The sequence below is a fragment of the Tympanuchus pallidicinctus genome, unplaced genomic scaffold, assembly GCF_026119805.1.
Source record: "Tympanuchus pallidicinctus isolate F22 unplaced genomic scaffold, pur_lepc_1.0 scaffold32, whole genome shotgun sequence".
Taxonomy (NCBI): domain Eukaryota; kingdom Metazoa; phylum Chordata; class Aves; order Galliformes; family Phasianidae; genus Tympanuchus; species Tympanuchus pallidicinctus.
Genome location: NW_026294750.1, coordinates 3,311,817 through 3,327,519, shown reverse-complemented (window position 1 = coordinate 3,327,519; position 15,703 = coordinate 3,311,817). Strand labels below are relative to the sequence as shown.

The following is a 15,703-nucleotide window of genomic DNA, read 5'->3' as shown; positions in this document are numbered from 1 at the left end:
GAGCCGCCCCGCACCACCGGGCAGAGACCACGTGACCCCTCCCCTCCCCTGGATACCCTGCCTTGGTCTGTCCCAACGCCGGCGCAGCAGATTTAAAGGGGCCGCGCACCGAAAAAGAGAGCGCTATTCTAAGCGCGAGGCTGCGTGCTCCTGCTTCTCTCCCAACGAACCCGCTGCCCTTCAAACCCCCGGATCTGGGCCGCACGTGCACACCCGAAATGAAGCCCATCGTTCAGAAGGGGATGATAAAACCACTTTATTGCAACAGTCGCCAAGGCTGCCTTTGGTTGTGCTCGCGCAGCCGGGCTGGGAAAGTGCTGGCTTCAAGTGCAGGAATTGGGGTTGTACAAATGAGCATAAACACGTGCAGTTCCAGGAGCAAAACTCAACAGTAAAGGGATGGGATGGAGTGGTAAAGGGGAGGGCAAGGGAGAGGAGGGGAGGGGAAGGGAGAGGAAGGGAGGGGAGGGAGGAGAACAGAATAGAATAGAACAGAACAGAATAGAACAGAATAGAGTAGAACAGAATAGATCCGATCAACAGACCAGTCCTTCAGTGCAAACCACAGTCATGATGTGCATCTAGAATTCACAGTACAGTGCTGTCAGTCAGAGCCATCAGAGCAGAAGCCATTGGGATGTGTGTTTTTCCATCTCCTGGTGTGCTCTGTGTGGGAACGGTCCCCATCTCTGCTTGGAGGGGCATTGCCCATTGCATCCCATGCATTTCCCCATCGCTGCCAGGTGGTCGGATTCCAAAACTTTTTTCATTTGTATGAAGAAGGCTGAAAACCAACTCAGGGAAGGACAAGGTTTGTCGCATAGCAAAAACCCTGATCACCAAAGGTTGATAAAATCCACACTCTAGAAATTTGCATAAATAATTTGTCCAGATAGGAAATACAATAAGTACAAACCTGCTCTGTGCGTTGATATGTGTTTGCAAATGCCACGTTTATCTTCTCAAAGGGATGCACAGCTTTGCATTTGCCACGCATGGGGCTGACCTGGTCTTCTGTCTCTCCAAAGTAGAGAAAAGTCATTTGCTGGCATCATGAAAATAGACTAAAAATAGCTGGTTTCTATGGCTACTGAGGCTGGGAGACTCCTGAGGAACAAGTCTGGGTAGGTCCCTTTCGTGATGAAATCCAGGCAGTGGGATAAAAGGGAAGGACAATAAAAAGAGGTTGAATGCTTTGATCCTCCATAGACACTGCAGAGCTCTCCATGCGAGTGCAGCAACTGCAGCGATCAGTGCAGGTTTATTGGGGGGGAATCAGGGAATTGTACAGGATCTGACAAAACACCTCACAGATGCACTCAGGAATGGGGTTTTCTCCCTTCTCTTCTCCCCCCCCCCCCTTCATAAAAGCTGCACCAGGAGGTGCCATGTGGGCAGTGCTTGGGTTTGCTGGAAGGGGCTGAGCTATGGTCCATCCATCCCCAAAGTCTGAGTGCAATGGGGACCCTCCTTCTGCACCCACCCCAGCTTGGATGTTTTCCCTGGTGTAAATAGGATTAAAGGAGGATTATTGCTGGTGGGAAGAAATGCATTTTTCAGGAGTGCTGCGTTCCTCTTCTTAAGGAGCAATGGTAAAAAGAAAAGGAAAAAAAGCCCCAAACCTGAAAAGCCACAGCATAGATGTCATGCAGTGTGCACAGAGCCAACGTGCAATGGAAAGCACGATTTGCATCTTGCACTTTGTCCCCTTTGCATGACTGGGAGCTGCTCAGCACCCAGCAGCCAACTCATGGGTGGTTCAGCAGCCTCAGCTTTGGGCACCCTGAGGGTGGGAAAGTCTTGGAAAAGTGTTTGGGTATCACTGGAGGGACACCCAGAGCGTGCACTGCCTCCAACGTGAGTAGGATGTAGCTGCTGCGGTGCAGCCACTTCTGGAGGGGAGAAGCAAAAGCAGTGTGGATGAGCCAGAGGCGGTGTGTGTGTGTGTCTGTCGCTCGGGAGAGCAAGAGGAAATCCTGAACAAGAAGCAAAATCCCAGCTTATAAAAACGCCTGGGGTTTTTTGTGCAAATGTGGGGGAGAGAGAAAGAGAGGCAGGGAGAGCGTTTCTCTTCTGAAGAGAGCTGTCAGCTCCCAGCCCTCGCAGTCTCAGAAGCATCCCAGCCTTGTTAAAATGCTGCCAATGGAAAAAAAAAAACAAATAAAATAAAATAAAATAAAAGAGAAAAAAAAAGCCTCACAACTTTACTTTGACCTCTGCAGGATTGTCAGGTGGCAGCAGGAAGAGTGCAGCATCCTGGCAGGTTGGCTACGGAGAGCGGCAGGCTGAGCCTGGTGGGAAACAATACGCAGCTGAAAGGACCTTCACCATAAATCTGGAGGTCAAGGCATGATGATGGGGGAATCAAAAAGCACCACGAGCCGTTTATGAGCACAATAGAGGTCAATCCAGGAGCAAACCATTTTGCTCGGAGCCACGGTGGAAAGCATATTGTTGCTCTGAGAGCTCCATCCGTGCAGGGAGGTGGGAAGTTCACTGTAAAAATAACTGTAGCTCAGGCTCCTGAGCATTCAGGCTGCACCTGCTTGATTTATTGTGTTTTCACATGCACATGTAATGGGTGTAGGTGAGCATCTGCCTGTCTTGCTTTCAAATCCTACATTCATTCATTGGAGATGGGAGTACTAGAGACATAGGGACAGCCCAAGCAGGCACAGAGCTGCCAGTGTGCAACCACGGTGTGCTCCTGAGCAACCACAGAGCTGCTGCACACAGCCAGTGTGCAACGTGGTGGTGTGCACCATGCAGGCGTGCATGGCACGAGCAGTGTTTGCATAGTGTGTGCACAGAGCAGAGTGTGCTGGGCATGCACCGTGTGCAGTGTGTGCAGCATGCATATGCCATGGAGAGCATGCACAGTGAGTGCATAGCATGAGTGCAGAGCCTGCAGCAGAGTTCTCAGCTCATCTCTTAGCACCCAGGAGCCCTCAGAGCACTCCCTCCATGCACAGAATCCTTTGCAGGGATGCTCTCTGTGCATCCAGCTTGAGACAGAGCCTCGGAGCAGCTGTTAGCTGCACATCCTCTGCTGCCAAACTGTGATGGATCTGCAGTCTAAGAGGTTTAGCAGTGAGGGTTTTGAGGTCACGAACCTCTCCCGCAACCCACAGCAATATTTTAGCCTCTGTGAAACCTGACTGAGCAAAAGCTGCCCATCATCTCCCTGAATCTCACCCTGCTGCCAAAAGAGCCCTGAGAGGGGTCATCACCCCCCATCTTCACTAGGGGGAACCAACTGTGTGCCTCCAGGAGTGGGGCACCAACAGCTGAACCCGAAGGTGGGGGTATCAGCATTAACCTTGGTGTCTTCAGCTTCCCTGGGAGCCTCTGTGTGCACTGCAAAGTAAAAGGCTGCTGCAGCCTCAGAGCTCCCAGAGGACACATTACAGCCTGCATTAACCACAGCATTTCCCACTGATCTGTGCTTGCCAGGCTGAAATCTGCTGAGCTCCACGGTGATGAAGGCAGGGACACCTGGCCAACACCCAGAGCCCAGCAGGGAATCACCCAGTTCACATCACCTGAGCTCAGAGAGGGGAGAAACAAACTGCCATCTGAGTGCCCCCAACCCTGGGGTAGGTTCACAAGGACCAGGCATTGCTGCCATCCCACAGCCAGCATCCATCCACTGCTTCCCACTGCAGCCCACAGGCACGCAGCAGCGGAGAGGATTTAGAGCTCCTCAGCTGCACCTTCTGTTCTTGGCACTTCTGGCTGCTTTTTGTCCTAAATCCTTCAGATGAGAAAATAAAATACTGGCTGTGTTGGTTCTGGGTGTTGGCTGAGCCAACAGATCTCCATAGGGCAGCTGTCACTGGTGGCTACAGCTCTGTTTGTCATGTGCAAATGTGCTCTGAGAGCCCTGGGAAAGTCGAGCTGCTTAACAAGGGGGGGGGAATTGCTCTCCAAGTGTGCTCAGCCCCCTCCGTGGGAGCTCCCAGGGGGTGTCAGGCTGCTGCAGTCCATTCCCTCTGCTCCAGAGACTTGTCCCCCAATTATTTGCCCTTCCCCACAAGCTGTCCCTCCTGCTTTTCTCAATTCTTGGCCATGGCGGCACCGAGGCTCCAGTGTCTGAAATGAGATCTCGAATTTTGGGTATAAATGGGACCAAGGATGCAGGCTGGAACCCGCCCCAGCATCGTGATACCGAGACCTCAGCAATGTCCCCAGATCTGTGGGGACCCTCACCAGGGGTCGGCTGCTGGAGAACATCTGTAGGACAGTCCCTGAAAGGCACAGAATGTGGGGAGCTCCTGTATGGCTTTAACCATAGGTAGGAAGGATGCACAGAGAGGGTGGAGGGGAAATGGGGACCCAGGGGACCTCAGGAACAGCCACACAGTGCCAGGCGAAGGCAGTGGGAGCAGGAGCAGCCCCAGGGGTGAGCATCTCCTGCCTGGCACCCGTGAGCATCGCTTTCAGCCTCCTGTGATTGGGTTCTCCATATAGAGAAGGGAAACAGCAGATGGAAGAACTTAAGGATTTCTGCTCTGGAGGACACGGTTGTGCCAGAAATGTCCCTGCAGAGAGCCCCCAGTGACACCACCTGGAGGCTGTTGGCCTTTGTGCCAACCATGAACCGGCTCCTGTTGGACTGCGTTGCTCAGTGGCACAGGAATGAATGCCACCACCACTGTGTCCCCTGCACGAGCCTGGCTGTGTGCTTGGTGACCCCAACAGGCTCTGCTGTGCTGCAGCTACAGAGCCAGGCATGGCTGAGAGGTGGAGATTGGCTTCTTGCAGTCCCAGACATTTGCTCGAGAAAAACTTAATAAATAATAATTTAAAAAAATACATTAAAAATACAGCTTGCTTGTATGTTCAGCCAATTCTGCAGCCGTGAGAGCACTTACCACCCTGAGGCAGCCCACCCCCCAGCACTATTAATCCATGCAGGACATGGGCTGGCTCTGGATTTCGGAAACCCTTTTAGGGTTTGTCTGCAGAGCAGTGCTGGGGTGAGGGCAGGGCGGTGGGGAATCCTCCTCTGACTGCAGCTGTTGGGGTGCAGAGGGCTCAGTGCATGTGGCAGGATGGCTGCAGCACCCCAGTATTGTCTGCAACGCGGGCTGGTGCCTCCCAGTTTGAGCATTCCCATGTTTCAGCTCCCTCCTGGCCAGGCAAATGTCTGCAGAGAGAAAATGAGCAGAGCTGCAGGCTGGGTGCATTAGGGCAGATGGAGCTCTCAGCCCCATGCTGAGCCCCCCAACACTCTCTGCCCCACACACCTCTGCAGCACAGGGATCCCTATAGAGGCGACAGGAGAGGGGACAGCCAATGTCCCCCAGCAGCTCCGATGTCCCACTCCTGTCCCAGTCGCTCACACCGCCGTCTCCTGCTCTGCACTGGGTTCCTCCTTCTTCCTCTTCATCTTGCAGAAGCCATGCAGCCCGCAGAAGCAAGCGAAAGTGAATTGGGGCATCACCTGGAGCATCCAAGGGGACCTGGATGGGAACAGGGAGAAGGGAGAGAAATCAGGGCAGCTCCGACAGCACGAGCAGACAGGTCCCTAAAATCCTCAAAGTGGAAAACCTCCCACTGGCACAACTCTCTGCCAGTGGAAAATGATGGGATGAAAGCCAACCTCAGCCCCTATGTAGAACTGGGGGCAATCAGGACAGATGTGAGGACAGCTTGCAGTGCCTGGTGCTGGTTCGTAGCCCCCCCTTGGACAAGGAGCCTGGGACCCTTTTGATAGCACAGCACCACAGGCACAGCACCATGGGGCACAGCTGAGAGCGTTGTCCCCTCACTCAGTGTCCATTTGAAGCAGAGAAAATGATGCCCCAAAGCACAGCCCTAATGATGGCCCAACAGCTGCAAAACGCGGCGATGCAAACGAAAGGCTGCTTGGCTTAAGAAAAAATAAAGCAACACCAACTCCCAGAAATGCTGTCTGCAGCAAAACCTTTCTCTTCTCCCTGCTTTCCTCTGCAGCACTTGCACAGCTCGCAGGTGATCAGCCCTACGCCTGCCCACCCCACATCACCTCCCAGCCCCACACAGACAAGGTAACACACAGAGCTTCAGTTTATCCCACCTGTGAAACGGGCACAAAGTTATCAAAGAGCCACGTGGGAATCTCAGTGTATGAAATACTTTTGCATCCAGACCCACAGCTCCAACAAGGAGCAAATTCTACTTCTGTCACTGCCCCCTCCCCAGCTGTTGCCAACCAGCTGGGTACCTGCTGAGCAGCCCCATGAAATACTGCTACCTCTGGAGCTCGCAAATAATGACAACAGGCTCTTCAATGAGTCTCTCTCTGGCTCTGAATGCCTCTCAGCATAGCCGTGGGTCCCTGTGCCTCTCTTTGTGCTGCTGCTTTTTGTTAGGAGCCCAAGAATGGGGATCTGGGAGGGAAGGGCTGGAGCTGAGGGCCATGGGGATGGTGGAATCCCTGGGTTGGGGCACGCAGTCCTGATCCCTGTGCACCATCAGATCCTTGCACAGCTCATGCCACACCATGATGATGCCATGTCCAACATTCTGTTACTCATCAAGAGAATGGGGCTGTGCAGGATGTCCTGAGCACTGCTTGGTCCCCTCATGCCCACTCTCACTGCCCCATGTCACTGCATCCCAGTGCCACCCACATCACAGTGCCACCCTTATCCCTGTGCCACCCATGTCCCTGTGCCACCAATATCCCTGTGCCACCCATATCCAAGTGCCACTGACATCCCAGTGCCACCCCTATTCCTGTGCCACCCATGTCCCTCTGCCACCCACATCCCAGTGCCACCCCTATTCCTGTGCCACCCATATCCCTGTGCCACCCATGTCCATGTGCCTCCTATGTCCATGTGCCACCCATATCCCAGTGCCACCCACATCCCAGTGCCACCCATATCCCAGTGCCACCCACATCCCTGTGCCACCCCTATTCCTGTGCCACCCATGTCCCTCTGCCACCCACATCCCTGTGCCACCCACGTCCCCACACTGCAAACACAAAGCATCTGGGGGGTCGGGCTGCCAGGACCCCCACACCCAGAAGGGACCCATTGACAGATTCGGAGGAGTTTGTAACACTGAGGCTTTTCAGGCTGACCCTCTGCCTCCCATTCAGGCAGCAGACAATGATGAATGAGCCCCAGAGAATAGAGGCAGCCCAGCTGAGGCTGGCGCTCCTGTTCTTCTTGAAAAGGTGGAAAAAGGATCCTGAAGGAGCAAGGAATAATTAAAAAAATAAATGAACCAGCTTGGGCAGCAATGACAGAAACCCTGCTTGATTTGCAAGGGCCGGGCATGCTTCACAGCCCCACGCTGCCCTTTCTATTCAAGGGAGAAGATCCTTTGGATAAAACTCCGCTGCAGCAGAGAAAATGCGAGGAGCATTAAAAATGTAAAGCTGGAGAATTCTCTTTAGTCAACTGCATAACCCCAGGCCGTGTTTGTCACTGTCACGGTGATGAATTGGGAGCTGTCTGGAATCAGCATGCTCACTTTAATAATGTCACTTTCCTCCAGCCCTAAAAAATGTCTTTGCGAAGCAGCTGGACAGAGCCTGTCCCTTAGCAATGCAATTACCAGCCTGGGCTTTGCTTTGCATCCATGCAATGCTCACAGTGCACCGAAATCTCTGCTCCTCCTCCTCCTCCCCGTGCAGGGGTTTGTGATGAGGGTGCACAGCGTGCACAAAGGGAGGCAGAGCAGCGGCATCTCACCCCAACGCTGCTTTCCTACCCCACCCCGGCTTTGCTTTGCTTTGCTGCTTTTATTTTTGGGGGAGAAACGCAATCGAGTGAACATTGGGTTGGAAAGAAACCGGCGTTAAGTTTTGCATTTTAAACTCTGGGTTTCAAGAGCCGCCAGCGTGTCGGGTTTTTTTGTCTTGTTTTGTTTCTTTTTCCTGGGAAATGGGATCATTTGCAATGGAAATGGGTCTCTTTTATTTTATTTAGTTTCGGGTTGTTTTTTTTTTTTTTTTTCTTTTCTCGTTTGTTGTTGTTGTCGTTTCGGAGGAACCGAACGGAATTCAATCGTTTGTAATGAAAAGTAGAGAAGCTCCCAGCAATTTGATTCCGGTTTGCCTTTCACTGCACCTCTGCAGCTGGGAGAGCTGGGTGTAACGGATGCTATAGGGAACACAGGGACTTCGGAGGGCTTTGTGGGTCACAACCCCAGAGCTGCTCTGAGCATCGCAGCACCATACAGTGCCCCCTAAGCACGGCACCCCATGGTTCCCACGCAGCACCCATCACACAAACCCCTTCCCCCTCTCCTTGCAGCCACAGCATCCACCCAAATTGGTCCTTATTTCCAAGCCATCATTTCCTAGCATCACTTTCACCCCCCCCCTCCTCCTTTTACAAAGCACGGGCATCACGCTGCTCACAGCCCAGCCTAAGACAAAGCCAATTTCAAAGCAGCCTCTCTAATGAGCCGGCAGCGCGTTGGAAACCCGAGACCGGGGGGATGAAACCGGCCAGAAAAGAAGCGCTGTCCCTTTAAGGAGAGATAATGAACGGCCAGGCTGTTGCTTGGCATGTTTGCAGAGAAGCGCTAATTAAAACATCGCTTCTGTAAAGTATGCTGATCCCATTGATTCTTCCCCCCACACAGTTAATTTGCTGCTAGGAAGGCAAAGTCGCAAGGGCCCTCATTATAAAAATTTCACTGGCTGCAGCTAATGGTTGTAATTAATAGGTGCAATAAATTCCAAATGGGCAGCCGGGGTGTTCATTAGCTGCGGGCTGACTCAGCACCGGTGGCCTCACAGTTACTAAATAATCCATTTCCAGCAGCCGGGAGGAGGAAGGCGCCCCATGGCACATCCAGAATCACACAGAATCACAGGATGGCCAAGGTTGGAAGGGACCTCGAGGATCACGAAGCTCCGACCCCCTCCCACACGCAGGGCCACCAACATCCACATTTCAGAGCAGCCCAGGCTGCCCAGGGCCCCATCCAACCTGGCCTTGAGCACCTCCAGGGATGCACAGGGCATCACAGCCTCTCTGGGCAGCTGTTCCAGCACCTCACCACCCTCACAGCACAGAACTTCCCCCTGACATCCAACCTCAATCTGCCCTCCCTCAACTTCAAACCATTTCCCCTTGTCCTGCAGTTATCAACCCTTTCAAAGAGTTGGAGCAGAGTTGGAGAAATAATTCCCAGCAAGGCGAGGATCCACTTCTTTTTGTCTCATTTGGGAAATGCCCATGAAATCCCCCTCCACCCCAGTGTCTCTACTAGCAAAGCAGGGCAGGGTTTCCCAAAAGTGCATCGATGCTACTTGCAGCCAGACACAGTGCAGCAACTCCCAGAGCCATGCATGCCCATGCAAAAAGCAGCTCTCACTGATGTGCTGCAGCTCTGCTGCCAGAGCTGTGGGTTGTGGCATGCTCAGAGGTGTGCTGGCAGTGCACACCCAGGCTCCTTGGCCCCCTGCTCCACGCTGAGCATCGTCCTCTATGGGACGTCCACGAGTTTGGATGCATCACAGCTCTGATTACAAAACAACGGCTTTGTGGTTCGTTATCATCTGGCTGTAATTAAAGCATTCATTGTTGGCACTCCTTCTTCTGGTTATCTCTCAGGATTGATATCCACGGGGCTGGGTAAGCCACTGAGAAGCTGCTGCTGTTTGTGCTGCTCTCCCAGCACAGCGTTACACTGAGACCTGGGCACGAGGTGGCCCCTGCCATGCGTGGAGCCAAACTTAGGGCTGGTGACACCAGGAAGGACAGCCAGGGTGACACTGCAGCTCCAGGCACAGCAGCACAGCACACAGCTGCAGTCATTCCTCCCCGCAGGGCAGCACACAACAAGCCCCAGCCTTGCCCAGGGAGGACGGCGGATGCCTCACTCTAAGCAGTGGTTATTATCTGTAATTAGCAACGTGTCCTGCTCTGCACGCTCGCTCCTGGGAGCTCAGGAAGGCTCCAGCAGTTTTCTTTGCTGGTGAAAGAGAACTGCCCAGCAGCAGCCTGCAGCTGCTCCTCTTCTCTGGAGCATGGATGGAATTTTGCTCAGCACCTTTTGAAAAAGAGGTGCATACCCACATTGTCTGAGACGCTTTGAAAACGCCAACCTGGCCTCCTGTTTTATTTAACACCATGAATGTTTTATAAGCACAGCAGCAGAGGGGCTTTGCTTTGCTGCTCGGTGCTCTCTGGAGCCGATCTGCACAGCGAAGGGAGGCTCTGAGCTGAGACTCTTCACAGACCCAAATGGGAGAACTGAACTCCAAAATTCGGGTGAGCAATACCAGCAATGACCCTGTGGGACTGCTGCAGCCAGCCGGGATGTGGCGCTCACTGGGGACACAGAGGCCACAGTATGGTTGAGCTGAGAGCTCACCTGGTGCTGGCAGCATCTCCTCTGCACAATGGACCCCAGCCAGGGCTCCCTGCCAAGGCTTTTTGCACAGTGAAGTTTGCACAGAAACACTTGTCCTGAGCACGTCCCGTCCCCCCCCCTCACCTCCTGCATGCCCCGCTCGGATGTCCCTCTGAGGATCAAACAGATGGAAAAGCAGAAGCCAAACCTTGCTGCTTAAGCCTTTGTGTGCTGGATCTGCACAAACAAGGGCAAGGAAGATGGAGATTTAGCATGCAGTCACCACAGCCCCGGCTGCTGAGCATCAGATGCCCTGAGAAGCACCGCTCCAACCCCCCCCCATTGCTGCAGCCCCCCAGGACACAGCACTCCCTCTGTTTCTCCTCCCTGCTTGCCTTGCTACAAAACAATCAACAGCATAAAAGGGAGTGAGAGCAAGTCTCAGGGGTAGCATTGCACAGAGACGCTGCTGATAAACTCGCACTGAGCTGCTTTGCACAGCAGCAAACATCCATAGAGGCTGCTGCTGCTCCAGGGTGGGCACTCAGGTTCTCCTGTGCTTCTCAATGCTTGGGAGCGATTGAAGCTCAGAAATGGGTCTACACCCAACACCACATCCCCAGTGGTGGATTTGCAGGCTCTGTTTCCATGGAGCAAAACCCCCAACGCGGGGCCAACAGCATCTGCAAAGGATGCATTGGATGGAGGGGACTTTCCTTGCTGCTTCCCAGCCCAACACGTAGAGTTGCAATGAAGAGGATGTTCCCAAGCTGATGCTTCACTGCTCTTTGCTATTCCCTCTGCTGTGGCAGCAGCATCCCCAGCTCCCAGCCTGGGCACACACAGCAAGGCTGTGCACATCCAGGGGTGCAGCCCTCCTTGGTGTGAATGGCGGCCATTGTGACGGGTGAATTTTCTGAATGAGCAAATCCTCATTAAAAAGTAATTAAAACAGCCCGGCGAGGTTGGCTTAATTCCTTTCGTTTTGACTGATGGTGTTTGGTTTTGATGATTTATGTGGCACAGCCGTGCCAGCTCTCATGCTTCCATTGTCGGAGCTCATGGGATTTCATGATTCCCTTCCTTCCACACCTCCTTGAGTCATGGGATTACAGCGAATCTCAGCCTTCATTTTTTTCAGTGACTATTATTTTTAAGGACGCATTCCAAGCTGGTGAACTCAACTTGAAAGCCTGACACCTAATGACTCAAAGCTCAGGAAGTGGAGGTGGAGGGGGGGGAAGAGAACACAACCAAACAAAGAACTGAAAATCCCTCTCTTCCTGCATGGAGAGCTGGTGGTGACCCTCGGCTACGGCTTGGTGGCATCGCCCTCCTCTCTCACACTCAGTGCTGCCCCATGCACCTGTGATCTGTGCAGATTTTAATTAAAAGTACACATTTGCCAAGTTCTGCCTATCTCACATGCTTAACTTGACGCCCTCAGGGCTGCAGGGATGGGTGCAGCGTGGCACAACCCATTCAGCTCCAGGCTCCACAGCCTCCCCAGGGGGGTCCCGGTGCACCAGGCTGACGGGACGGAGGTGTCAGAGCTTTTCTCAGCCACCTGCGAACCCTATCAGACAATAGCAGAGAAAAGTCTGCTGCCTTCACCTGGCTGCTTTGCCCATCGCCCCTTGCAAATTCCCCCAGCTCTCCGCCAGCCACTTTTGTTCCACAGGGTCTGCAGGTGGGGATGCTTTGAACGGCGTGAGAAAAGCTCAGTGCAAAGAAAAGCTGCTCCCTCCGCCGTGCGCTGAATGGGGACGGAGGCGCCTGAAAGGCCGTGCCCCCCACCATCCCCATCCCCTTTGTCTGCCCCTCTGCTCGCCACCCCCTGCCCCATCCGTCTTGCTAAGGCCCCGCAAGGCTTCAATGCCCCCTTTCACTCGGTATTTGTTACCAAATAAATATGGGTGATTAAAAAGGGATCAGGAGTCCATGTGGTTTGCGGAGGTGCCTGGAAGGTGGAGTCCCTCCCCTGAGTAGCCCATGGCTTTTCGCCCTACATGAGTTAGGAAAAGCAATCACATAGGAATAAAAAGCCATAGACCACAGCAGAGGGCTTACCGAGGATAAGCCAGCAGTCTTTGGGGAAAGAAAAGGCAAAAGAGGGGTAAAAAGAAAAACAGCTAATAATTACGTAAGGCTCTGTCTAAGCTCTCATCTCCCCACAATCAGTTGGAACACAACCTGCTGCCCAAGTGCGGAGCTGCACAAAGATGGGAACCCCCCCCCTCCCCCAGCCAGCCCCTATGGCAGCTCTCAGCACTGCTGCAATGCTCTGCCCCGTGGACTGAGGCAGGAGAGCCAACCCCATCCCCCAGCAGTGCCTTCTCTGCTCCTTACACAGCAATGAGCAGCGATTATGGAAACAGCCCCCTCTCACAGCAGAGGCGATGCTTAGAAAACAACGTGCCATAGCCTCAATCAAGGGCAACGAATCCAAGGAGCAGAAAACGAGAAGGTTTATTTTCACTTTGCCAGCTCTCCGGCCATAGCCCTACCTGATCTCCTTTGCTAAACACTGGGTGTTCCCCCTCACACCGTTCTGGGCTGCTCTTCAGATGCCAATACACCTTGCAAACCTCGGGGCATGGTTGGCGATGGAGCAGCGCAGCAGCACACCTGTGGGCCAGGTGCTCACTTGCAGAGAGGAGCAGCAGCCTGCAGACTCATCCCTTCTGCAGACAGGAGCTGGGGGTGCAGCTGCAACCTATCCTGGGGCTGTTTGGGAAACCTGACCCCGAGGCCCTTGCAGCAGAATGGGGAACAGGAGCCGGCTCACCTGGCAGCACGGCGGGCGGATGCGTGGTGTGGAGGGAGCGAACAGAAGTGTCTTTGTCGGGGAGACAAAGGGCTACAGAGAGCCCTGGCTGCAGAGCCACCTCCTGCAGCGCCTTCCCCTGCTGCCTTCAGGAGCCTCATCCCTCCCTGCACGTACCCAGAGGCAGCTCAGGACAAGGTGCTGCAACAGGCAGCTTCTCCAAGACTCCATTCCTTCATTTGTTCTTTAGGGAAAGCCTCTGTGCTGCTCCACACCCATGGGAGCTCCTCCATCATCACCTCGAACCTTCACAGATCATACCTGCAGAATGCACAGGCTCTGCCTTTATTCTCTCCCCCAGCCCAGACTTGGGCTTGGTCATCATGACTGCTAATTGCCGAGGGCTGATAAGGTCAGCTCTGCTGTGGAACCCAGGAAATTCCCCTTCTTGTTGCTCTGCCAAAATCCTAGGGGAATTCAATGTTTCTAAAACAACACAGCCAGCAGATTTGGAATTGGGAAGAGTTCTGCACCCAGACAGGTTCTGAACACTGCAGTTTGGATAACAGTGACCTGCAAACCAAGCTTACAAAGCACAGTGGTAGCTCTCAAGCGGCGCTTCCCAAGACTTCACCTCCTTATACACTCCCATATACCACTACCAAGAAGGAAAGGCAGCTGCATGCAAACCTCACGACATGGCCACACTCAATTTGCAGCCCTTTGTCCCATGGGCAGAAGCGTCCTGAGCCCCACATGGTGCTGTGGGAAGCACCCATGGGTGCTGGGTGCCCTATACCCACCTCTGTTCCCTCACCCAGCACTGAGCTGCTCCCAGAAGTGCGCTGAGGATGCAGCCCACATTTCCCAGATCCTCATACATTGCAGGGTGGGGGGATGACTGTCAAGCCAGACTTAACATCTCTTTGAGGTACAGCCCTGCTGTGGCACTCAGCTCCGGGTGTCTGCAGCTCCACCTTTCTCTCCCCACCACTGGAGCATTGAGAGCGCACGCCCCTATGAGCGCCACCAGCCCCACACAACCCCCACAGGACCCAGAGGAGCCAGGCAGCCCTCAGGATGACCCAGCACCTACCTGCCCACACCTCCCTGGGGCTGACCTCACCTTTGGCAGCGCAGCATCCTCTGCGAGGGAACACCACCACACCGACTGGGCACAGGGGATGGGGATGGCATCGCCTGCTTCCCCCTGCAGCACTCAGGCACCACAGGGATGCTCCATGGGCAGGGAAGCATTCCCAGCGCTCTGAGCTCTGCCGCCTCACTCCTGTCCCCAGTGCCCCATCCCCACGTCCCTGCTGAACCTTGCTGCACGGGTGCATACTTGGAATGGTTGTGCACCGAGGGGCCGTGAGGGGGGGGAGAGGGGGGTGTGGGGGGTCAGGTATTTCTCCATCCCCAGCTCCACAGAGCCGGTAACAAAGGCGCTATTGAACGGCAGCCTCTCTGGTCTGTGAAGCAGAAACCTCTTGTATCTACTTCAGTGCCTTTGATCTAACTCCCCCAGTGGGATAGATATTACTCATGTCCTGCTGCTCGGGTACTGCTGCCAGAGCGGGATGGGGGGAACCTGCTTCCCCTTCTCCTCACCCTGGGGGCATCCCAGCTCTTTCTCTATAAACCCCCTCTGCCCCACAGGTTCCCCTTCCTGGCTGCGTGGGGCACAAGGCATGGCACAGAGGTGGTGGGAGTAGCGCTCTGCACCTCGCATTCCTCTCCTGTAATTAAAGCCGGTGAGCTGGGTGGAGGGGGGAATTTCCCAGAGGGTTTTACTGGCGTCTGGACAAGGGTCAGACAATGAGAACATTTGACAAGGTGCCCAAATCCGCTGTATCTTGGATACGCTCAAAGCCTCCCCTGTGTTGTTTGTCCCGGGCGATGCAGGATGGAGGTGGGGCCCTCGGAGCAGGTGGGGGGGCTCTCAGCCTTCATCCCATCAGGGCTGCCCTAAAAACACCTGCAAAGTGCTGTGAGCATTGGATTGCACTGCATCTCCCCCCAGGGTCCCCCAGGAAACCCCCAGGAAGGCATCAAACTCCTCAGACACCTCACCTTGTGGTGCTTTAAAAAACACTTTGCTGCTTTCGGCAAGAGACCTGCAAGCTCCCCATGGAGCTGGGGGCACTCTGGGCTTAGCCTGGTTCTGCTGGTCCTGGGAGACACGGGGATGCTGCAGCAAGCTGCCTGTGTATCATCCCAGAAGCACTGGAGTGCTTTTGGAAATCCTATTCCCAGCTGGTCTGCCGAAATCCTTGTGCCTGGCAGATCCCATCAGCACGCAAAGAGCTGCATGTGGGCATCACCTCCGGGGCTGTCAGTGCCCACATTGCAGTGACCAAAGGGAGGAACCCAAAATTCTAGCACAAGTTGCAGGGAGAGCTGAGATGGGCACAGAGCTGGGGCTGCCCCGTCCTGCTGCAGTAGCACACAGCAAGCAATGGAACAGCTTGATGGATGGATGGATGGATGGATGGATGGATGGATGGATGGATGGACAAATGGACAAATGGATGGATGGATGGACAAATGGATGGATGGATGGACAAATGGACCAGTGCTCAAGAACACAGAGGGGCAAAGCCAAGTTCCCCTATAGGAGCCTACAGC

The 15,703-nt window shown here is 54.1% G+C and overlaps 1 protein-coding gene across 5 annotated transcripts in view; it reads right to left on the bottom strand.

Moving 5' to 3' along the window:
• Window positions 1–231: 231 nt before the first annotated feature.
• BLACAT1 (BLACAT1 overlapping LEMD1 locus) overlaps window positions 232–15,703 on the bottom strand; it is a 29,319-nt gene continuing 13,847 nt past the window's right edge. For 3 of the 5 annotated variants that reach the window (XM_052698345.1, XM_052698348.1, XM_052698346.1), the window contains exons 2-3: window positions 5,250–5,465; window positions 232–5,149 (exon numbers count right to left, since the gene is read on the bottom strand). In XM_052698345.1, coding sequence (XP_052554305.1) covers window positions 5,342–5,465 — 124 coding nt within the window. In that variant the 3' untranslated portion in view covers window positions 232–5,149; window positions 5,250–5,341. Of the gene's footprint in view, window positions 5,150–5,249; window positions 5,466–14,171; window positions 14,404–15,703 lie in introns of those variants that run through there. The other 2 variants (XM_052698347.1, XM_052698344.1) reach the window with 2 other exon arrangements.